Source organism: Molossus molossus, unplaced genomic scaffold, assembly GCF_014108415.1.
Source record: "Molossus molossus isolate mMolMol1 unplaced genomic scaffold, mMolMol1.p scaffold_m16_p_7, whole genome shotgun sequence".
Lineage (NCBI taxonomy): Eukaryota > Metazoa > Chordata > Mammalia > Chiroptera > Molossidae > Molossus > Molossus molossus.
Genome location: NW_023425401.1, coordinates 108,577,451 through 108,601,517, shown reverse-complemented (window position 1 = coordinate 108,601,517; position 24,067 = coordinate 108,577,451). Strand labels below are relative to the sequence as shown.

Below are 24,067 nucleotides of genomic sequence, written 5' to 3'. Positions count from 1 at the left end.
GAATATCTTATTAGAGAGGTTTGACAGGTTTGCCTCATGGTCAGGAGCATTTCTTAAGAGATTCTGTTTTTGTTTTTGTTTTTTAATTTTTCTTTATCTTTATTGTTGAATGTATTACAGACGTTCCTCATTTTCTTCCATTGACCCCCTCCTCCCTACCTCCACCACCCTCCTGCCTTTTCACACACTGTTGTCTCTGTCCATTGGTTATGCATATAAGTTCTTTGGTTTATTTCTTTCCACCCCCCAACCCCCTTCTCTTTGAAGTTTGTCAGTCTAGCAACCAACTTGTTCTTCTTAATCCCTTCACCTTTTTCACCCATTTCCCCAACCCCCCTCCCATCTGGCAACCAACAAAATGTTCTCTGTATCTATGAGAATGTTTCTGTTCTTCCTGTTCATTTTGTTTGTAGATTCCATTGTTGATAAATATGTATTTATTGCCATTTTGTTTGTTCATATATTTTATCTTTTTCCTCCCAATGACCCTTCAACATTTTATATAGTAACAGTTTGGTGGTGATGAACTCCTTTAACTTTTTCTTGTCTGGGAAAGTCTTTATATGGCCATCGATTCTAAATGATAGCTTCTCAGGATAGAGTAATCTTGGCTGTAGGTTCTTGCTTTTCATCACTCTGAATACTTCTTGCCACTCCCTTCTGGCCTGCAAAGTTTCGTTCATAAAATCAGCTGACATTCTTATGGGAGCTCCCTTGATGGTAACTAACTGCTTTTCTCTTGCTGCTTTTAAGATTCCCTCTTTGTCTTGAACATTTGCATTTTGATGATGATGTGTCTTGGTGTGGGCCTCTTGGAGTTCATCTTGTTTGGGACTCTCTGTGCTTCCTAGATTTGTATGTCTGTTTCCTTCACCAAGTTAGGAAGGTTTTCTGCCATTATTGTTTCAAATGGGTTTTCAATTTCTTGTTCTCTCTCTTCTCCTTCTGGCACCCCCAAGATGCGAATTTTAGTATACTTGAAGTTGTCCCAGAGACTCATTATACTATCCTCATTTTTTTGGATTCTTTTTTCTTTTTGCTGTTCTGATTGGGTGTTTTTGGCTTCCTTATATTCCAAATCAATGGTTTGCTTTTTGGCTTTACCTACTTTACTATTGAATCTGTGTAAATTATTCTTTATTTCATTTAGTGCCTCCTTCATTTCTGACTGTGCATCCTTCATTTCTGACTGGTCCTTTTTTATGCTCTTGAGGCCCTCACTGAGTTGGCTGAGGTTCTCACTAAGTTCACTGAGCATCCTTATAAGCAGTATTTTGAAATCAGCATCTGTTAGGTTGCTGATCTTCATTTCACTTAGTTCTTTTCCTGGGGATTTTTTCTGTTCTTTCACTTGGGACTTGTTTCTTTGTCTCCTCATTATGGCTGCCTCCCTGTGTTTGTTTCTATGTATTACTTAATGAGAGATATGAGGCGAGCTGAAACCAGATGCTGCTTGTTTGAGAGAATTTAGGAAAACCTGAAGCAGGATCCAAGACCGGCCAATTCTATGGTAAAGCAACTGGCAACAGCTTAGGTGGGCCTGAAAGTTGGGTGGGGTGGGGCCTCAGGGACTCACCAGGGTGGGGCAACCAGTGTGAGCCAGGTTGCTGGAGTCCCAGATATGGCAGCTGTCTGCCGCCCCAGGGAAGGGCTCACCAAAGGAACAAAGGTCTCTGACAGCACGTTTGTCACAGAGAAAGCCCCCTCTCCAGCCCTCGCTCTAATGCCAAACAGCTCAGTTCTTCCCTGTATGTCTCTGGCACCCCTTGAGCTACCTCCCCTCCAAGCTTAGAAGGAATGAGTCCAATAAGTCCATGTGTGGGGCCTTTAAGAGGAGCTGCCTGAGGCTCCAGCCACCTCAGCTTCCCTGAGCCCCATTTCCTGCTGTTTTTTCCAGCCAGAGGTTATGGGGATTCTCTTCCTGGCACTGGAACCTTGAGCGGGGTGCCTGGTGTGTGATGGGGACCCCTCAGTCCTCAGAGAGAACCTTCCCAGCTGAGAAATCCTCCTGATTTTTATCTGCCACGCACATGGGTGTGGGACCAGCCCATCGTGCCTCCGCCCTCCTACCAGTCTCAATGCAGCTTCTTTATTTCCGTAGTTGTAGGCCTTCCATTCAGCTGGATTTCAGGCAGTTTTGAATGATGATTGTTCTGTAGTTTAGTTGTAACTTTGATGTGGTTGTGGGAGGATGGATACCACGTTTACGTACGCCGCCATCTTGACTGAAAGTCCGAGATTCTGTTTTTCAGATACTTTGATTCTGACCTTTTTTCCGTTGTCCCCTTATACTAGACAGTGTCTGGCATGTCAAATGTGTGGAAAATGAATTGCTGATGTTGACTTTCCCATACCCCCTCTATATATTGGGTTCCTAGTTATCAGACTTCTGACCATCGTCTGAATTTTCTAGCACCAGTTTCTTACTATAAAAAAGCTGCAATCCACCATTCCAACCAGTAAAGTGTTCTTTCAGGCTGTGGCTTAAAGGACTTTTACCACACTTTTAACCACTTCAAGGTTTGACCCTATGACCTCACTTATGTAAATTGGGTGGTTTGATACTATAAATCAATTTACATTCAATCATCAGTATTAAACAGCACCAGGCCCTATAAGAAGAACTTCCTTGATTTGCAATATACCAAGTAAAACTATGAGAATTGACCCACACAGGGGGAGCCTACCCATATTGTGTTCTCCATCTCACTTTGCAACATCCCTGTTCTGTGTTCACTGCTCCAGCCTTCCACGTGTGAGCAGGTGACAGTAGAGCACTATAGCTCTGCTCCATCTGCCACCAGATCCACCCACACAGCTCTCCAGGCCCCTGAGTCCCACAGGGCTGCTCTGTCCAATGCAGAGCAGGGCAGCCAGCATAGTGGTTTGGGGAGCCCATCAAAGTCAGGGCCTTGGAGTTGGTCTTCCAGGCCCTCTGTGGACCAGCAGTGCCTGTCTGTCCCCAGTAAGCAGGAACATTCTAGAAGCAGAGCCTTGAGAAGGGCCCTGGGGAGTAGGGCTGGGCAGGTGCACCTTCCATGAGTGCTGGGGGCAGGGTGGGTGCCCCATAGGAACTTTCCTTTGTCGCGGGCTGTTTCTGAACCTGGGCTCAGGCGCGGGGAGCAAGGGGGTGTCCGTCACAGCCTACAAAGGCTTTTCCTCCAAGCATTTTGACAAATCAGAGAAAGGAAGTGGGCGGGGCCGGCAGCCAGAGGCGCTGACAGGAAGCCCTTGAGGGGACACAGCACACCCTGCCCTCGCGGGTCCTGTGTCGTTTGCAGCAGTTCCCTTCCAGCCCAGGACCTGTTCCTGTGCCCAGAGTGTGGGGTGCTGGGCGCGACACTCCCCTTTCTCCTTCGTGCCCAGGGGCCGTCCTGGGACCGTCGGCCTCCAGGGGGTCCCGTGTAACTGCCTCTGCCCGGCTTCCTCCGCGCCCACTGCGCGCACATTCCCGGGCCGCCCAGAAGCTTCCCGAGCCGCCCAGCACCTTCCCGGGGGCGCCCATCACCTTCCCGGCCGCCCAGCACCTTCCCGGGGGCGCCCAGCACCTTCCCGGCCGCCCAGCGCCTTCCTGGGTCGCCCAGCACCTTCCTGAGCCGCCCAGCACCTTCCTGGCCGCCCAGCGCCTTCCTGGGTCGCCCAGACCTTCCTGAGCCGCCCAGCACCTTCCCGGCCGCCCAGCGCCTTCCTGGGTCGCCCAGACCTTCCTGAGCCGCCCATCACCTTCCCGGCCGCCCAGCACCTTCCCGGGGGCGCCCATCACCTTCCCGTCCGCCCAGCACCTTCCCGGGGGCGCCCAGCACCTTCCCGGCTGCCCAGCACATTCCCAGGGGCGCCCAGACCTTCCTGAGCCGCCCAGCACCAGGAACTCAGTGCCGCACCAGGTAAGGAGAAGCCTTGGAGGGCTCAGGCTGAGATTCTGCAGCCTAGTCACCCCAGGGACTGCTGGTGTGATCTCACAGGTTACCCTACTTCTGGGCTTGCCAAGGGGGGAGACAGGACCATGATGTTGGTGCAGGGGTCACAGCAGGTCGATAGTGGCGGAAACAGGAGTGGGTGCCACTCGCCCCGAGCTCTCAGCGCAGAGCTAAACAAAGTATAATACACTGATTTGTAAATAAATAAATTAATTGAATGCCCATAACCAGCATCAGTGTTAATGATAAGATTTTAGATGCCCTAAAATTAAAATCAAAGTGTATTAACTCGGTTTTTAAAAAGTAACAACGAAGGTAATTATACAAGAAAAAGTAATACTACAGTATCATTTGCAACCAAGTCTATGTTAAACCTGAAAACAAAATATAACCAAAAGAAAATGAAACACTATTTTTAAAGAAATACTATATGTAAATTGAATGGGTTAAAATTAATTTATTAAAATGTATTTATTCCTTCATACACAATAAAAACTATAGAAAAGAGGGTGAAAGGGAAAACTGTGGTTTAGAATCTAACACAAAATCATAGATTCTCAGGAATAAACTTGGCAGGAAGTGTGTGCTCCGCATGAAGACAGTCTTGCTGTCCCATAGGACTTCAGATGGTCTGATAGTTTACACTGTGTGCAGAGATGTCCTGGTTGCTCCCCAGCCAGATGTTCTGGTTGCTCCCCAGCCTCAGCTGCTGTCTTCTTATCTTCCCTCCGGCTTTACTGAGGTATAATTGACAAGTAAAATCGTACACACGTGTTGGCTGTATACAATGCAATGATTTGATGTATGTCCATGTATTTTGTGATTGTCACCATGGGGTTAATTAACTCACCCATCACCTCACATAGTTACCTTATTTGTGGTGTGAGAACACTTAAGATCTGCTGTCTTAGCCAATTTCAAGTTCACACTATAGTATTATAACAGCAGTCACCATGCTGCGTCACACTCATCTCTCGTCTTTTTGATATTCCCCATCCAAAGAAGCTTTTTGTAAACCAAAAATAATTCTTGGTATTCAGAAAAGCAATGTATTAGTATTTTATATCTAAAGACTATTTTAATGGGTGCTTTGTGCGTTTCATATATGACGTAAGCAATTGACGAGCTTTGGGTTTGATGCATACTGGATTATCTTTGTTTTCCATATTCAAATGAGGAAATCGGTCCCTGTTAGTACTCTGACACAGAAGGTTTGTATTTTTTGGAATAGATTACTGATATTAAGCAGGACTGAACCACATTGTGTTGTATGTTAAGCACTTTAGACACCGCCCAGTGAAGACCCTGGAAGAATTCAAAACAAGGTTATAACAGTGTGTGACAGAAGTGGTGTTCACCATGTCCACGGCTCCCTGCCTGTGCCGCCCCTGATAGGGAGGCCAGGGCCTCGTGGTTATTCTGTGATTATTCCTCATCCGTGGCTGGGGACAGAGAACAACAAGGTCACTCCTAGTCTGGGAATTCAGAGGCAATCTAAGTGTCATAGGCTCTCTCCCCTGCTGTGGTGATTGTCATGTAAACAAGGAAAAAGAGTTTTTGAAGGATTTCAACTTTAAGCCTTTGAATTGATCGTCCTGAACGTGGACACTCCAGATTATTATTGTGGACAATACCTAGATTGTTGTCCCCGGGAGGTGTGTTCCCTGAACTGCCAGCGCTGGACAGGGAAGACAAGCAGAGTGCTAGGGAAGCCACAGTGGGTTATTTCACAGCGTTGGGATGGTTTGTGACTGTTACTGTCCCTCTGACTTGGACAGCACAGCTTTGCTCAGGTGGCTCCTCTGTCCCCGTCTCCCTCTGCATGGCCCTTGTCAGAGGTGTCCCCTGACCTGTGCACTCGCCTTCCCCAGTGACTGCCTGTAGAACAGTCAGTGACACCAGGTAAGTGAGACCGAATTCCCTCTCAGAGCGCCATGCATTTAGGCACGCTTGTGACTGAGGACACAGCCCCAGAGGGAAGGAATCGAGTGAACCAGCCTCCCTGGGTCCCTGCCTTTCTTGCCTGTCCTGTCGAAATTATTTTCTCTTTTGACGAGAAAAGACAGCTGGGCCACATGATAGCAAATAACTCCTGGTGACATTTTCCATTGGAACTGTTCACTTGCTTATGTGGCCAAAGTGAGAACTGTGGACAGACACACGCTGGGGCCCTTTTGCAGCGGGGACACTCTGAGGAGAGGACAGAGAGGAAAACAGAGGCTGGTGTTGGTTTTACTTTCTTTTACTCTTGGAGCTGAATGGGCACGCCGCAGGTTCCAACAGGGAGCCATCTGCGTGTTCTCTCAGTACATCAGGTAAGCCCACACTCGGGAAAGTTCTGCTCTGTTGATTTTCAGTTCCCAGCCTATGCTGGAAAAAAAAAGTTAAGAAGGAATTCACCCTGTATCAAGGGAAATGATTTAGAGTGACGGCCTTTGGCGGAAGTGAAGCCAGTTTGCAGGGACGATAAACTTCATGTTACTTCGATCACACATTGCTGGCAAAGAGAGGTCTCTTAGCATGAAGCCAATCGATGGCTCACCAGGAGAAATCTGGGCAGCCTGAGTGTGCTGTCTTATCGCTTTAGGGATGCTGCTAGGATCCAATAAGAGACTCTCTGGGTGACTTTAGGCAAGTGACTGATTTCTCAGGAAAATGCACAGAGGAACTCTTTCCACTCTCCTTGTCAGCTGCGTGCACACAATGATGCATGGCTGGGAACCTGCTCCAGGCACATCAGGGTATCTCATGATTTGGAACTGAAGTGTAACAGGTTGCTGTCTTACTGGTCTCTTGTCTCTCTGCTCAGGAGCCGCAATGGACCAAAATGCATACAGTCTCTCGGGAAAGAAGGTGACTTCAGGTATGTGTGCCGGTTTACCGTATTCTGTGCCTATTTTATACAAAAGTGGTGCTGTTCTCTTTAGTAAGCAGAATGTAAGCTATTAGGTGTTTCTTCATTAAAGAGAACCCTTTTACGCTGCTCATTTTATATTTCTGTGGTCCAGCCATTTCACTGGTGCTTATGACCACACCTCTGCCCAGCCGGGGTCGGAGGGGCTCTCCCTGGCCTTGGAACAGAGTCAGGGTACTTAACCCTCCTGGAGGTGGGACCCTCAGTTTGGCTCCACATCTCTGATCCTCAGAAAATTCATCTTCCACAGGGCTAGAGCGGAGTGATTCAGGCAAACCTTGCCTGACCAAAGCTGTTTCTCAGTCCACCTGGTCACCCACCTCTCCAAGTATGTTTTTCTAAGTTTCAACATGGCAATGTGCTATAACCCTAGAGAAAACCATAGAGAGGAGAAATCGTGATGGAAAAAAAAATAAAAAATAAATTTTTAAGTCATGATTAAGTAATTTTATTTGTTAAGGAGTTGGTTAGCTGCTATTTCACAAATGCAATATATTGTGAGAGTATCTTTTCCCATAATGCGAGACTCACTTTTTTTTTTCTTAATATAAATTTTTAAAATACTCACTTCAGGATATTTTTTTATTTATCTTCAGATTGAGTGGAAGGGAGAGAGAGGTAGAGAAGGAAAAGAGAGAGAAACATGGACGTGAGAGAGACACATCGACTGGTTACCTCCCGCATGACCTTGACCAGGACTGGGAACAAACTGCATCGGAGGCACATGCCCTTGATTGGAATCCAGCCTGCGACTCTTTGGACTGTGGTCTGATGCTCTAACTGCTGAGCCAAACCAATCAGGGTTTAGACTAACTCTTGCTTATAAAAATATTCTATTGGAGTGTGGGGAAGGCAGGAGGGCGGTGGGAGTGGGGAGAAAAGGGTCAATGGTGGGGGGAAATGGGAACATTTGTAATACTTTTAATAATAGAGTATTTTTTAATAAAATAGAAAAGGATCTTTTAGGGCAGAGATGAGTTAGAGGCTCATGACCTCTTCAGCTTTGGTTTGAAGTCCAAAACATGTTGCAGGGAAATGTATGAGCTCTTTCATCATCACAGTCACTAGGAAACAACGGTGCGATGAGGGACATCACCCAGGGTGGAGTAGGAACCCCTAGCCTCTGTTTCCCCCTGAAGATCAGCAATTAGACAGCTCCCCATCCACAAAACAGCTCTGGGAGAATTGGGACTCCACCTAAGAAACTTTAGCAACACTGTGGAACAAGAAGCCCAAGAGTAAGTGCTCACAAAGGAAGAGAAGACCTTCTCTTTACCTGCACCGTTCCCTAGGCGGACACTGCTCAGTGCCTAGGGGGACTCCCCAGCTAGGAAGAGTTGCCTTGCTGGGAAAGGGAGAGCAGGGTGAGTGATCAGCTTCCCCAGCCTTCCAGGTCCCCCCATGCAGAGACCAGCCAAGCCGAGGTGTAGAGATATGGCTAGGAACTACAAAACAGACTGTTCCATTGGCATGATCAGTGTAATGATAACACAGTACACTTGCTCTTCACAGGACCACATATGAAGAGCCAACCCACCAGAGGATCAGAGCTGAGAATCATCCTCGTGGGCAAAACAGGAACTGGTAAAAGTGCCACCGGGAACAGCATCCTGGGAAAGCAAGCGTTTGAGTCCCAGCTGTGTGCCCAGACCCTCACCAAGACCTGCAGTGAAAGTCGGGGAAGCTGGGGCGAGAGAGAGGTGGTCATTATTGACACGCCAGATGTGTTTTCTGGGAAGGACCACTCCGATCCTCTGTACACAGAGGTGCAGAGGTGCTACCTGCTCTCCGCCCCAGGACCCCATGTGCTGCTCCTGGTGACGCAGCTGGGCCGGTTCACCGCCCAGGACCAGCAGGCCGCACAGAGGGTGAAGGAGATCTTTGGAGAGGATGCCATGAGACACACAATCGTCCTCTTTACCCACAAGGAAGACCTCGATGGAGGCTCCTTGATGGATTACATTCGTGACTCAGATAATAAAGCCCTAGGCAAGCTGGTGGCAGCGTGTGGTGGGCGAGCGTGTGCCTTTAATAACCGAGCGGAAGGGAGTGCTCGGGTCCACCAAGTGGAGGAGCTCATGGACTTGATTGAGGGCCTGGGAGTGGAGAAAAGGGGTGAGCACTATACCAATGAGCTGTACAGCCTCGTGACAAGGTTAGAATGTGGACCTGAGCAGTCAGAGAGAAGGTTAAAGGATTTCAAAGAGAGTCTTATAAAGCACATGGAAATTCAGAGACATCGCACTATGATGGCCAAAGAAAATTACCTAAAAGGAGCCCTAATCAAAATACTAGTGTGTATTCAGTCATTTGTCAAATTGCTAATTCTATTATTTTGTGTATTGCCCAGATTATGCTATTTTTTTTACTGCTTACTCTGTAGTACGTGCAACTTGTTATGTAGCTTATTGTTGACTAGCCTCAGAAAAGTAATTCCTGGGAAGATGATTGGTGTGGAACGCAAGACTCCGAGATGATCGCTGTACGTAAGGAAGTATGCATCACAGTGATGCAGTGGGTGGATCACAGGGCCCTCCTCTGAAAGTGCTGTGCCTGACATCAGCAAACATTTGAGATTCTGCGAAGTGTTTAAATGTTAACATCACTCACTTTACTAATGAACCAAGTTATTTTAAAAGTTATTGTTTTGAAATGTAATAGCAAAACCTTTGAAAAGCTGTAAACATAAAATTTCTTCCTTTTGCAAGTGCCCATTTTCTGTTCCTGGAAACTCCTTTTCTTCTTTAAAGTACTATGATTTCTACTGAGTATAATGAAGATAATAAAAATGCTACTGAATATAATAAAATAACAATAATAAGTACGTTCCTGAGTTCATGTCTTTAATTCTGTTCATTCAACAGTCATTATGAACTGTGCATTGTACACTGGCCCCAGGTGTGTGCCCTGGGTATGAGGGGAATGGGCGAACTCAAGATTGAACAGACAACCCCACAGGGGTCTCTGAGGTGTGCATTTCAGCTGAGTCTCTGCCCCAGCCCAGCTGGGCGCTATGACTTCTTTGACTACTGTGCCTCCCTTCCCAGACTGTAAAATGAGATCAAACCTACGCTGGTCTCCACAGAAGAGGATGCAGAGGGCACCAGACCATGCACTAGAGGGAGCGTGATTCACCAGGTGGAGTGGTAGAGAACCAGGATGAGGGTTAAATAGGTTTCTTATTAGAAGCCAGCAGGCATAAGGAGGGGACAGAGGAGGAGGGAGAGAAGTAGAGAAGGAAGAAGGAAGAAGGAAGAAGGAAGAAGTTGATCTCACCTAATCCTCTCAACAACCCCAGGAGAAACAACTTTATGTAGTATTCCCATCTTTGCACAAAGTTTTAACACTTAGATTAAGCTACTTCCACGGTGGCACAGCTGGCTGGTGGCAGGGTGTGAGTCAAGTCCAGAGTGTCTGGGAGTCCAGACAGACCTTCACCCCCAGGCCTATTGCCTCCTTCCCATCTTCTGTGGGCTGGAATCTAGGGCAAGTGTGGCACAGGCCACTGAAGCCTCAGATAGGGACAGCTCCACACGGTGTGGACGACCAGGGATAATGCAGCTGAGGTCGGCCTGGAGTTACGAAGGGGGTGCCCTAGAGAAATGCCCACCAGGTGGGGAGCATCTGCAGGTGCCCGTAGGGAAGCCAGATGACAGGAATGGCTGGAGGAGACCCCGGAGTTCAGCGTGCTCTGAGCAATGGCCTCAGTAAGGGTCTGGCTGGAAGAGCAGAGGGAGGCGCTGTTTCTCTTCTTGTTTAAAGGGCTCCAGGGGTCCCTGTGACCAGGATCAGGTGCTTTCAGGTTTGGAAGCTCACAGATCACTGTCCTCCAGGTTGGGAAGAGTCCACGCAGGAGCCCAGGCTGCAGCTGATCCTGGTGGGGAAGACAGGGGCCGGGAAGAGCGCCACTGGGAACAGCATTCTGGGCCAGAAGCGCTTCCTCTCCAAGCTGGAAGCCACCACGGTGACCAGAACCTGTGAGGTGGGGAGCCGCTGGTGGGACAGGTGGCATGTGGAAGTCATGGACACCCAGGACCTTTTTAATTCCCTGCTCCCCAAGACAGTCATTGGATGTGAGGAACGGGCCTGCTGCTACCTGCTATTGCTCCAGGTCCCCAGGTGCTGCTCCTGGTGACTCAGCTGGGCCGCTTCACTGTGCAGGACCAGCAGGCCACACGGGTGCTCAAGAACCTGTTTGGGGATGATGTGCTATTGCACACTATCCTGCTTTTCATGCATAAGGAGGACCTGGCTGGGGAGCTCGCTGCAGATTATGGTCATGGGACAACCACACGCTTCTGCACTGGTGGCCCAGTGAGGGGGCCAAGTGTGTGCCTTCTAGATTGGGGAGGAGGTTGGAGAGTGGGAGGCCCAGGTGCAGAAACTGCTGGCCCTGGTAGAGCCCATGGTGTGGGACCACGCTGGTGACCCCTACTCCAAAGATGTGTACAGCTTGGCTCACGCAGTGGCTAGAGCTCACCCTGAAGAGCTGAGGCACCAAGTTGCCAAGAGCCTGGTGGACTGTGCACAGGAGTGGTGGGGACACTGTCCACTGGGCTAGCAACAGGCTTGGATGGAACCCGGTGGCTGTGCTGGAGCACAGGGTTAGGTGCCCTGGTCCTGTTTTGCCTGCTACTTGCCAGAGTCCCACTGAGGCCCACCCACAGTGCAGGTCTAAAAATGCAGGTAACCTTCCTTTGGCCGATTGGCTCCCTGGTTATAGCATTGGCCTGCACACCTTATGGTCACTGGTTGGATTCCTGGTCAGGGTTGTACTTGGGCTGCAGGTTCCCAGCTGGTGTGCAGGGTGCTGAGCAGAAACTAAAACTTCATTCCACAGTAATCCTGTAGCTTCGCACAGTTTTAATGACACAGAAAACTGAGCATGAGCAACTTTGCAAAGGCCTGAAGTTTACTTTTTAAGTTTGTTAAGTCTTCCTTTTGACTATAGGCACAAGGTTTAAAATAAATTTGCCTAACTTTAAAATGTGCTTAGTTTTCTCCATAAATTCTTCTTCTCTTAAAAAATAGTGGAATGGCTGATAGTTTATAGTAGAATATGGGTTCATGGCAAAGAGAAATCTTCCATTTTTATTTTGAGCATTAAAAAAAAAATTGCACACTATCTTAGTCCATTGGGTCTTCTAAAAAATAGCACAGACTTAAAACTAGAGGTGATTCACCAACAACAGAAGCATGTCTCCTAGTCTGGAGGCAGACATACTGGGTGCGGTGGCAGCACTGTGACGTTCTGGAAAGGGCTCTCCTGGGGGTGCAGACTGACAGCTTCCCACTGTGTCTGCAGTGGTGGGAGGGACCAGCCAGCTCTCTGGGCCCTTTGTAGAGTCACAGATCACGATCATGAGGGACTCCCGATGGCACGCCTCCTAACACCATCCCCTTGGGCAGTAGGTTTTCAAGGTTTGAATGTTAGATGGACACATCATTCAGACCACAGCAGACACTGACTCACTTTAATAGTTTTCTAGTTCTCACAAAGGGTAGGTCTCTTGCTTTGTGATGCTTGTAGATTTGTAACCCAACCCATCAATCTTTTAACATCCTTCTGTAAATTATGACCTGTTAACTAACATGCAACTGCAGATAAGCAGGCTGATTGCTCAAGAATTCTGGGAACCAATATCAAAAGAAGACTCTGACCTTCAGACATTTCAACTCTGAGATATTTGCTGACCTTCAATTCGTTATCTGAACAGACTGTGTTGGCTTGCACTTATTCCCCTCAGTGGAGCACTGTCAAACCCCTCCTTTGGATTTCTTTGTTTTTTTTTATTTTTATTTTTTAAATTTTATCCTTCCTTTTTCCTCCTTACAAAAATTCTTGCCCATGTCCAGCTGGTAAGATGGTCTTTGAGACAAGAGTCCCCCATCATCTCAGACTGCAGGCTCTTGAATAAACCATTTTTCCTTACACTAGCACCTGTGTCTGGAATATTGGCTTTTTTTTAATCCTCACCCGAGGACATTTTTAAAAATATTTTGTTCAGATGGAGTGGGAGGGAGAGAGAGAGTGAGAAACATCGACATGAAAGGGACACATCGAGTTGTTGCCACCCACACAACCCAACCAGGGCCAGGGACAAAATGCAATCAAGGAACATGCCCTTAGTGGGAACCAAACCTGGGTCTCTCCAGACCGCAGGCCAATTCTCTAACCACTGAGCCAAACTGGCCAGAGCTGGAGGATTAGCTTTTAAAGGGGCAGGCAGCTGAACCTGACTTTGCTATCAGACTTTTATTATAATTTATGAAAGAGATGTCAGGGTCATTCATGTCAATGTTGATTTCTGATAGATCAGTTTATTTACTAATACAATTATTTACTCCCTTTGAGATAAATAAAATGATATTAAAAGTAACAGTTTCCAGTTTTTCTGGCATGCATTATGGTTCCTGTCTTTCAAAAATGAAGGAGGTTGGGGAAAATTGCATATAATTCTATCTGGGTTCTTATGCAAAAAAAAAAAAGGAACTCCTTTCTGCTCCTGGAGCCATGAAGGAGCAGCTGAAGCTGCAGAGCATTGAGAAGAAAGGCTGGCATGGTTGGACCATCAGGTTGGATAGGGAATGGGCTAACCCTCGAAAGTTCTTCAAGGTCACACCACTAGAAAACCAGATGCCATCTTTAGGTTGTGTAAGCAATAAATGAATGAATGAATGAATGAATGAATAAATAAATAAATAAATAAATAAATAAATAAATAAAAAGGAGTTTCTTATTTCTATTTCTGAATGTGGCAGAACACCTTAAAGAAAGTGATCATCCTTATAACAGCCACCCAGAGGATGGGCCTAAGGGCATGCACTGGGAGGCTCCTTGGGATTAAGAGTCCCTGGAGGCTCTGGGTAAAGTATGGGTTAGCGTGGACTGCAGTGGGGGGCCGGGGCTGAGAGCCATGGTGGCTGTTACAGTGAATTGGGCTCTGTGAAGCATGGCTGGGAAAAAAAAGTTCAGATTTTAACATCCTTGGCAGCTCTGTGGGATCCACAGAGGGGCTCTGAGCCCAGAAGAGGCTGTTTCTGAAACTGGAGTGATCTCTCAATGCCCTGATAGCCTCTTTCTCCAAACAGTGCTTATTTGAACAAGTCATAAAAAGGAAATGGGGTGGGAGGAAACAATCGCTTGCAGGCTCTGACAGGAAGCCTCCCACTGCGGGGACACAGCACCTCTCACCCTGCAGGTCTCCAGGCACTGCGGGTCCTGTTTGCAGCAATTGTGCCACAATCTGCGGAGGGCACACAGCTCCTAGGCACTCACCTCATTCCTTGGTTCCCAGCAGCTGTGTCCGAAATATTCGGCCTCCAGGTGGCTCCAGTGTAACTGTGTCCGCCTGGCTTCCTGTTCACCCTCTGCGCACCTACTTCCCCAGGCCACCAGCACCTTCCCAAGCCACCCATTATCGCGCCCACAGCACCGTGCCAGGTAAGGGGACACCTGGGAGGGTGCAGGCACCCTGGGAGGCTGAGATCCGCAGCCAAGTCAACCCATGGATTGCTGGTGTGATCACACAGGTTACTCTACTTCTGGGTTTGTCCGTCGGGGAGATGGGACTATGATAGTGGTGTAGGAGCCACAGCTGGTGGATAGTGGGGGAAACAGGAGTGGATGACAGTCACCCTGAGCCCTCAGCACAGAGCTCTGGGCTTTCCTGCTGGCTGCCTACAGCTTAGCCCTGGGTTCTCATGGGCACTCACAAGGCTTCAGGAAGCTGGAGGAGTTTGCTCATCCTGCTGGACAGATGGGAAAATGGAACCTCCCAGGTGCCCAGCTAGATAGGGGCATGCTTCTCAGTTTACCCTCTTAAGTCTTAACCCCACCCACAGTGAGCCACCCCTTCCACAGGAGACCCCTGAGTACATGTTGTCTCCTGGCCTGGACCTTCTGGAAACCACCCCGTTCTCCCCCAAACACCCCACACCTTTCCCCTGACACATGTAGACTCAGCTGTATGGCAAATAAACTCATGTTCAGGGCACGAGGAACACACTGGTCATTTGTTGCTCGGTTTTCTAATGTTTTAATAAAAATTGTAAGACCTATTTTAATTTATGAGAGCAATTAAAACAATGGAGATGACAGGGCTTAGGAAGGTATACAGGCCGCTCAGAGGATTATTATGGAGATGAATTTCACCATCACCATGGTCACCACTGTCAATATCATCATAACCACATAGGTAGATTGATACTAACACATTCCTGAGGTTTTCAATGCTGACAGAAAGCCATCTAAAGTAGGAAAGTGCCAGAGAATTGTAGCAGTTTTAGGAAGAGCCAGAGAGTAAATTCCCACAGTCAAGGACAGTGTAAAGGAGAGGGTGCTGAGGAAATTCTTCTCTGGGCTGAAAGAAAGGGAGGGAGGGAGAGGGAGGGAGAGGAAAGGCAAAAAGGAAGGAGGGAAGGAAGGAGGAAAAGAAGAAAGAAAGAAAGATGTCTTGATATATTCTGATAATGTGAAAGTAGATGGTTTTCCCAAAGAGGGCCAAAAAATCCATTAAATTATTTCTGTATAACAGAAGCTACCTGAATAGCAAAGAAACTATGAAAATCCTTTTTTAGTTCAGTGGTAATCAGTAAAAGTTAAGTGTAAATCAATGAAGATATTCATACCCATGTGGGTAACTAGAAGTTAAAAGTAGAATACCCCCAAGTGCAAGTGCAGTTTTGGGGAATTCTCACACATGGCTGGTGTTTGCGAGAATTAGCACAGGGCTCCTGAGGTTGTCTGAGGGAACATCTCGTGAGGTGGGCTGTCTGTGCCAGAGTGATGGCTGCAGGTGATCACAGAGCCATGCAGGATGTGGGTTAGTTTGCAACACATGTTTTGAAACAAAAACATAAGCAAGTGATTTGTTTTAAAACATGTCCTGCTTTCTTGTAAACTGGGAATAATAAAGTAACTGTGCACTGTGTTAGCACAGCCTGGTTTCCTTCAAGCTATTCATTGGCCCTTTCAAGTATCACGTGAGTGCGCACAATAGCAGTGAAAATGGCTCCTCCGTGGAGAGTGAGTGCTTATTCGGCCTCTGAACTGGAGGTGCCCTCAGACCTTACCCACTCCCAGTGGACACTGACTTATTATTCTTTTCCTGTTTCTATTCCAGAAGACAATGGAAGGAATTCCAAAGACCAGATATGGGACTATAGCTGAAGGTAAGACAGCCTCCAAGTCCTCTAGAGACACCAGCCCCTCCCTTCACACAGGGACAGAAGCAGTGGCTTTATTATTTTATTTTTTTTAATTAACTAATTTTTGTTTCAGATGTTTCTCCTCCTCCCCAATACCCCCATTCCCCCTCCCTCCCAACCCTGTCCCCAGCTTTGTTGTCTATGTCCATTGTTCATGCATATATGCATATAAATTCTGTGGTTTATCTCTCCACACCCTCTTCTGGGGATTGTCAGTCTGTACCCCACTTCCACGTCTCTGGGACTACCCTGTACCTCAGACTGTTATGTTCATTATATTCCACAAATAAGTGAGATCATGAGATATTTGACTTTCTCTGCTTGCCTTGTTTTGCTTAGGATAATACTCTCCAGGTTTCTCCATGTCATCTCAAAGGATAAGAGATCTTTCTTACAGCTGCATAGTACTCCATTGTGTATATGTACCATATATTTAGCATCCATGTTTTCAAATGTCTTTGCATGTTCTTGTTGCGATTAATTTCTAGTTTTGTGCCACTGTGATCTGAGAAAATGCTTGATATGATTTTATACTACTTGAACTTGTAGAGACTTAGTTTGTGCCCTAACATGTGGTCTATCTTTGAGAATGTCCCATGTGCACTTGAGAAGAATGTGAATTCTGCATTTAGAGTCTGTGCTTCCTTGTTAATTTTTTGTCTAGAAGATCTATCCAGTGATGTCAGCAGGGTGTTGAAGTCCCCTGCTATGATTGTATTGCTGTTGATTTCTCCTTTGAAGTCCTCCAAAAGATTTTTAATATGTGTTGGTGCTCCTATATTGGGTGCATATATATGTTTACTAAGGTTATATCTTCCTATTGTATCCAGTGACAGATCCTTGCAATATTATGTAGTGACCTTCTTTGTCTCTAGTTATGGCCTTCATTTTGAATTCTATTTTATCAGTAATGAGTATTGCTAACCCAGCTTTTTTTCCTTTCCATTTGTTTGGAAGATTTTTTTTTTTATTCCTTCACTTTCAACCTATGTGAGTCTTTTGTTGTGAGGTGGGTTTCTTGTAAACCACATATATGTGAGTCATGCTTTCTTATCCAGTCAGCTACTCTGTGTCTTTTTATCAGAGCATTCAAACCATTCGCATTTAAGGTGATAATTGATATGTACTTATTTATTTCTATTTTTGTTTAGTGTGGTTCTATTTTTCTTTCTATTTCTTCTACTAATTCCAGCAGTCCTTTTAGCATATCTTGCAGTGGTGGTTCGGTGTTAATATATTCCCTTAGCCTTTTTTTTTTTTTTTGGTCTGGAAAGCTCTTTATTTGACCTTCTATTTTGAATGATAGCCTTGCTGGATCGAGTAGTCTTGGATTCAGATCCTTGTTTTTAATGACCTTGATTACTTCATGCCACTCTCTTCTGGCCTGTAGTGTTTCTGTTGAAAAGTCAGCTGAGAGCCTTATGGGGTTTCCTTTGTAGGTCACGTGTTGCTTATCTATTCTGCCTTTAGGATTCTCTCTTTGTCTTTAATTTTTGGCATTTTAATTACTATGTGTCTTGGTGTGGGCCTGTTTGGGTTCTTCTTACTTGGGTCTCTCTGTGCTTTTTGAACTTGAATGCCTTCTTCCTTCACCAAGTTAGGAAAGTTTTCTGTCACTATTTCTTCAAATGTATTCTCTAACCCTTGCCCACTTTCTTCCTCTTCAGCGACTCCTATGATGCGAATGTTATTACATTTCTAGTTGTCCCAGTTTTCTTAAGCTATCTTCCTGTTTTTTAATAGTTTTTTTTTTTGCTTCTGGTTTTCTGATTGGTTGATTTTTTCTACCCTGTCTCCTAATTCACTGATCCGGTCCTCAGCTTCCTCTACACTGCTGGTTAGTCCTTTCAATGTATTCTTAATTTCTGCTATGTCATTCTTCATTTCCACTTGGTTGGTTTTTAATGTTTCTATATCTTTACTCATGGTGCTGATGTTCTTACTGATGCTGTTGAGCTTCCTGAAGATCATGGCTCTGAACTCTACCTCTGATAATTTGTTTAACTGCATTTCATTGGTTCTCTTGTTCTTTCATTTGGGATTTCTTTGTTTCACCATTTTGGCTATCTCAATGGGTTTTGAAGCCTGCCAAATTTTCTTTGTGGGTGTTGGTGTTCTGCTGTTTGTGGCTCCCCCTACTGGGTTTAAATGAGCCTGGGTGGGCCCACATTAAACACCACTGTCAAGTCCTACTTTTCTGGGAAGAGTTGCAAGCCCAGAAAAGGTATAGTTATCCTCTAGCTTTTTCCTGGTGGCTAGTAGTCTCAGTTATTCAGTGCCTTGTAATGTAGCCCTGATGTTCTGCATAAGAGGATTTCCAGAGGGTGGGATAGATTCTGGTTGCTAATAAGCCTCAATTTGCATTTCTTTGCCTCACCTGGGAAAGGCTGAATCTTTGAGGGGTGTGGCGGCTGCTGCTTTTTCCTAGAGCTCTGGGAAGGAGCACAATGGCCACTGACCTTTGTGGCCCAACTCAGTAAAAATTCTGAGTGTCCTTTAAATCCCAGGTGTCCCCACAGAGTTCCAGCCCAGTCTGCCATCTCTCTGCCATAGCCCCCAGGTGAGTGGCTGTGGTTATTTTAGCTCTCTGTCCAGGCTCTCTGCACTATAAATCTGGCTTGGTCTTTATTCTTCAAGGGCGCTGCTCACAGCTAAGACTGCTGCTGTCTGTGGGCTCTCGGCCCACCACCCTCTTGTGCCTCTGCAGATCCTACCAGTGTTCTTGTTGCTGGGGTTATATCTCGACTCTGATAGGGATGCTACTATGGGGGATGGTGCTGGTCTCCTGACCCTCTGAGGCTTTCGCTACCAGCACCTTAGGAGCTCCACTACTGTGCACTGGTCTGTGATGACACAGTGTCCACTGGTCCGATGGTGCCAGGTGTGCTGGTAGACTCATGTTGCTGGGCCTTACCCGCTCCCACTGCCTCCTCCCAGGGAAGACCCAGGATCTTCCAAAATGGTGGGACCTCCCCCGCGGTGCAGGGAGAAGTGCCTTGAAGGGCCGCTTACCATGGTAGCAGGCTGCTCCAGTCCACAGCACAGAGCCCTTCTGCTTTGCGGTTCTGCACTGCTTGGGTTTAGTCATCCACCTTCATGTCCACTCACACTCTCTCACACATTCACCCTCCCTCCAGTCCTGCCCGCCACCATCTTCTACACATCTTTCAGAAGCAGTGACTTTAAACTGAAGAAGAGAAGACAGTGCTCACTTGTTCTTTACCTGCCAAGGCATCATCTCAGCCCCACCAGACCCCACAGCACGATGCTGTCCATGCACATGGTGTGGGAGACGTGCAAATGAAACCAAGTCTGAAGTGGGAGGAGTTTGAACTGAATTAGGAATAAATTTTCTCATTCCTTGTCCACTCTCAGCTGAAACGTGGAAGAGTTCCCCACAGAGATTTAGTAATCATGTTTGCTACAAAATATTCCCAAACATTGCAGAAAAGTGAGAACAACACAGAATAGAGAAATGAAGTAATAAATTTTAGGAGCCGGCAATGAACTCAGAATCCATTTGGGCAATGGAAACACACAGGAGCCGCTTTTCTTTCAGAAAAACTGTCTTCCCTGGTGTCCAGGAAGGGCCTGGAGCATCCTCCTCAGTGGGGCAGTTCCTACAGTGGGCTATGGTTCCAGAGTGGGCTTCCTGTGGACTTCCTTTGACCTAAGACCTCCTAAGTTGTCGGTGAACTTTGTGTGTATTACATAGGACTGTTGGGAGGAAAGTCCGTGGCTTTCATGAGATACCATGAGGGTCCAGGACCGAGAAATCTGAAGCCTCACTGACTTAATAAGAAACATTTATCTTACAGACATGGCAGAAGATAACCGGTTTGCACCATCGTCCTCCCTGAGGCTCGTCCTGGTGGGCAGATCCGGCTGCGGGAAAAGTGCCACCGGGAACAGCATCCTCTCCCAGCCGGTGTTTGAGTCCAAGCTGGGGGCCCAGGCTGTGACCAGGAAGTGCCAGGCAGCCAGGGGCACGTGGAATGGGAGGAGCATCCTGGTGGTGGACACGCCCCCCATCTTTGAGGCAAAGGCCCAGGGCCAAGAGATGTACAAGGACATCGGGGACTGCTACCTGCTCTCCGCCCCGGGGCCCCACGTGCTGCTGCTGGTGACGCAGCTGGGCCGGTTCACTGCCCGGGACACAGAGGCAGTGAGGAGGGTGAAGGAGGTCTTTGGGGCAGGAGCCATGAGACACGTGGTGGTCGTCTTCACCCACAAGGAGGACTTAGGGGGCGAGTCCTTGGATGAGTACGTGCGCAGCACAGACAACTGCAGCCTGCGGAGCCTCGTGCTGGAGTGCGAGCGGAGGTACTGCGGCTTCAACAACCAGGCCACCGGGGAGGAGCAGAGGGGGCAGCTAGAGGCCCTGATGGCAGTGGTCGAGAGGCTGGAGAGGGAGCACGAGGGCGCCTTCTGGAGAAACGACCTCTACTTCGAAGCCCAGATGCTACAGGGGCACGAGCTTAACACCCGCGGAGAGGAGCACAGGCGCTACCTGGCCAAGGTGCGAGCGCACATGGAGGGGCAAAAGCCACACCAGGTGTCCAGGGCGCTCCTCAGAGTTAAAAAGTGCATGATTTCTTACATTGGGTTATGTATTTTCTTTGTGATATGCATTTTGATTGTTCTTGCTATTTTAATTAACTTCCATTTTAGGCAGGGACGCTGAGCATCTTCAGCTGACTTTGCCAATGGGCTTCTTTTTTTCAGACTCATCATCTCTCTGTATGTTTGTAAGAGACTTAATTGTGATTTACTTAGGTTCGATTTTAATTTCTCTTTCTGGCATCTAACATGCCATTCCTGTTCTCCACGTGCTTCCAGATAAATATATTCCAAAGAAAAAATGATTTATTTTCTGTAGTTGATTATTAATCATGGAAGTAAATGATAACCTAACTGGATTCCATCCTGAAATCTTTGAAGTGATGGGTGTTTGCAGAATGGAAGGTGAGTGGACTGTGATATTACACGTGAGGGAAGAAACATGTTATATGAAACGGTGGTAGGAGAATTCCTCATTTTATTCAGGCATGTACTCTAAATTTATGGTGGGTTGTAAGAAAAAAAAAGAAAGCAAAGGTGATGTTCCACCCTGTCTCAGAATTACCTGCAACCCTTCCGGTCTCACTTGACAGTGGGGAGAGAGCATGCATGGGGTCAGGGTCTGGGTGTGTAGTGGGGTTCCCCAGGAAGGTTTGCATGGGTGTGGAATGAAGGGGCCAGAGAAGAAAGGGAACTGCAAAGGTGGACTGTGAGTGAGGAAAAGGCAGGGGCAGTCTCTTGGTGTGGGAAGAACTCTGCAGCACGTGGGACTTTCAGGAGGCCTGCTCCTGCAGACAGGGCCATAGGAAGCCTCAGGATTAGAATCAGAGGACGGTGGATGTTGGTCCGGCCCTGGCTTCCAGTAGCAAGGGGCCATCTAATGTCACAAGGGCACCGATGCACCTCAGATGCACCTCAGCTTCTCTGGGGAGTCTGACCAATTGATGGAAACAGGATAGGGGGAAAGAGAGGACCTGCCTCCTGACAGACCCCTCTTTTCCTTTCTTCAAGCCATGTGGCCGAGGGTCCCCAGCTACCTTCTTCGGGGTGGGGTGTGCGGCAGATTACTTCACTCACATGCCTCCTCACAAGAAACTCCGCTACCTCCTAACCTTTGTTGATACCTTTTCAGGGTGGATTGAGGAGCGATCAGAGGCAGGAGGACTTACCACACTGTGTGCCAAACTGAGTGGAAGGTCGGTGGTCCCTGGTCTTTCTCATGAGGGAGGGAGATGAGCGGCCCAGGAGGGCTCAAGCTCCCCCCGGATTTTGGCACCAGATATGAGGTATCTCACCGAGAAAGAAAAAGAAACGGAGCCGCAAAGGCGGGCAAAAGTTTTATTGAAGCATTCCTGGGTGAGGTTCATTGGTCCACGTGGTGAGGGACAGGGAATTCACGATGCTACTTTCGCCCGGGGAAGATTTATAGGAACATTAGGGACATGGGTGTGGTGATTAGGTGTGGCATCAGGTGACTGGCTAGCTGCTGAGGAGCTTCAAACATGGATTAAGTTGATTGGCTGGGAAGGGTGGTGGTACGTGACCAGGAGTGTCACCTCAGCCACATCCAGCTAAAGCAGAGCCTCCCAAGTTAGGTTTTGATTTCTCCTCTGGCTATCCATTTCCAGGTCATGTGACTTCCCGGTCATGTGACTCCCCAGAGCTCGCCGGCCTTACAATAATGACACCCAGAGTCTCGACAAGATTATCACTCACAAGATTCTTTAAATTATTGAAAATTCTTCTTTCTACCATATGGCTAGAAAGCTATAAAATTCCCTCTATGCATGTTTATGTCCATCAAACAAAGTTTTGTATATTCCACTTTCATTATCATTCAGGCTGAAACACTTTCTGTAATCTTTGTGATGTCTGTTTTCACTCATGGGTTATTTAGAAGTATGGCCTTTATTTCCTAATATTTGAGTATTTTCTAGGAATTGCAGAATCCAATATGGTAGCCCCCAGCCACTAAAGGCTATGAAGTACTTGAAATGTAGCTGGTGTTCTCTAGAAACAGAACCTTACATTTTATCTACCTGTAACTAATTTTAATGTAAATGTTACAACTGGAGGAGTATCAAATACTTCACCAGGAAACACAGCTTTGTCCTTTCAGTAGAAATACATGTGAGCTGAGTGCAGCACCGTGTGTTACTGCCCCACGGCCAGGAGCCATTCCCAGTTCTAACAGGGGCACATCACTGATCTACTCAACACCAATAGACTGGCTCCGTTTGAATGGTTCTGTTACTGTTATTTGAATACTTACTGGAAACAGCATGAATTACAGTGACACTTGTCTACACTGGCATTGGTGATTCAATTGAAAGTCTAATTATTTTGCCCTGGCTGGTTTGGCTCAATGATTAGAACGTTGGCCCATGGACCAGAGAGTCCCGGGTTCGGTTCCTGCTAAGGCTCTTACTTTGGTTGCAGTTTGTCCCTGGTCTCAGTTGGGGTTGTGTGGGTGGCAACCACTCAATGTGTTTCTCTCACAGTGATGTTTCTCTCTCTCTTCCTCCCTTTCTCCCTCCCGCTTTATCTGAAGATAAATGCAAAAATGTCCTTGGGTGAGGATTCAAAACAAAACAAAACAAAACAAAACAAAACAAAGGGCTTGGTCTCTTTCAGAATGTGAGACCACTTCCTACCATTATGTTTTACTTTTGAAACAGGACAGACTGTTCTCTCTCCCTTTTGGCCACTGATGATCAGATCTGACCTACACTTTGGTTTCTTGGTTCATTGTCTCCGTAGACCAAGAAGTTATCTATGAGGGGAGGGGGGGTGTCAAGCCGAGTATGACTAATTTGTATTCTAATGATTTGTTGTCACTGGCATCATGTGTGCCACTGGCTCCTTTCCATCTGGAGAGAAGAATAAACATCAGAACTTTGGCCTCTGGTCCATGCTGTGGTCTAGACTCACCCTGTAACCCACTACACCATAATTTTAATGTCATTTTCCTAAATGACAACCTGGACACTAACATGTGACTGCAGGTAAGCAGCCTGTTGGCTCTAGATTTCTAGGAACTAACATGATAAGAAGCAGACTCAGACCTTAAGACATTGTGGCTCCAGGATCTCCACGAAGCACACCCGCTGTGAGTGTCTTATCTCAGGGACTCTCCCTGCTCCTTAACGGTCACTGGGGGAGTTGATGAGCTCCAAGACTGGGTGTATTGGACAGATGTGCACACTGGGAATTTTATTTCTTCGCCATTTGGATCTGTCCCACTTGTACCTTGTAAAGGTCATTTGTGGTATCAGTTGGTATGAGATAAAATTCTAAAACCAGAGGATTGGTTTGAGACAACTTATTGGTTTGAACTTTATCTTACTTTTGGACTTTGTTTCTGTTTGAAAGTGGGTGATTCTGTCTTTTTTCCACCAGAGAGTTCATTAGGTCACATTTTACCTGATTGATTGACTTATAGATATAAACTAATGACTGATAAGAA

General features: G+C 46.9%; 3 protein-coding genes across 6 annotated transcripts; all 3 read left to right on the top strand.

Annotated features, from left to right (window-relative positions):
* Window positions 1–3,772: 3,772 nt before the first annotated feature.
* On the top strand, window positions 3,773–9,949 carry GIMAP2 (GTPase, IMAP family member 2). Of its 3 annotated transcripts, none has more exons than XM_036246557.1 (3): window positions 3,773–3,884; window positions 6,727–6,780; window positions 8,344–9,949. In XM_036246557.1, exons 2-3 carry the CDS (start codon window positions 6,735–6,737, stop codon window positions 9,306–9,308), a joined length of 1,011 nt encoding a protein of 336 aa, XP_036102450.1. In that variant the 5' UTR covers window positions 3,773–3,884; window positions 6,727–6,734; the 3' UTR covers window positions 9,309–9,949. The 3 variants fall into 3 exon arrangements, with proteins under 3 accessions (XP_036102450.1, XP_036102451.1, XP_036102449.1); XM_036246558.1 differs by lacking the exon at window positions 3,773–3,884 and adding an exon at window positions 3,895–5,128; XM_036246556.1 differs by lacking the exon at window positions 3,773–3,884 and adding an exon at window positions 3,895–6,232.
* GIMAP1 (GTPase, IMAP family member 1) lies at window positions 9,754–11,392 on the top strand. The gene is given in 4 exon segments (XM_036246365.1): window positions 9,754–9,881; window positions 10,618–10,931; window positions 10,934–11,120; window positions 11,122–11,392. Coding segments are annotated over 4 exon segments (900 nt in total).
* A 2,597-nt stretch (window positions 11,393–13,989) lies between these two features.
* Window positions 13,990–23,026, top strand: LOC118619808 (GTPase IMAP family member 5-like). 2 transcript variants are annotated; one of them, XM_036246567.1, is made up of 4 exons: window positions 13,990–14,275; window positions 15,957–16,005; window positions 18,549–18,601; window positions 19,860–23,026. In XM_036246567.1, exon 4 carries the CDS (start codon window positions 19,862–19,864, stop codon window positions 20,723–20,725), a length of 864 nt encoding a protein of 287 aa, XP_036102460.1. In that variant the 5' UTR covers window positions 13,990–14,275; window positions 15,957–16,005; window positions 18,549–18,601; window positions 19,860–19,861; the 3' UTR covers window positions 20,726–23,026. The 2 variants fall into 2 exon arrangements, with proteins under 2 accessions (XP_036102460.1, XP_036102459.1); XM_036246566.1 differs by lacking the exon at window positions 18,549–18,601 and having other exon boundaries at window positions 13,991–14,275.
* The last annotated feature ends 1,041 nt before the right edge of the window (window positions 23,027–24,067 follow it).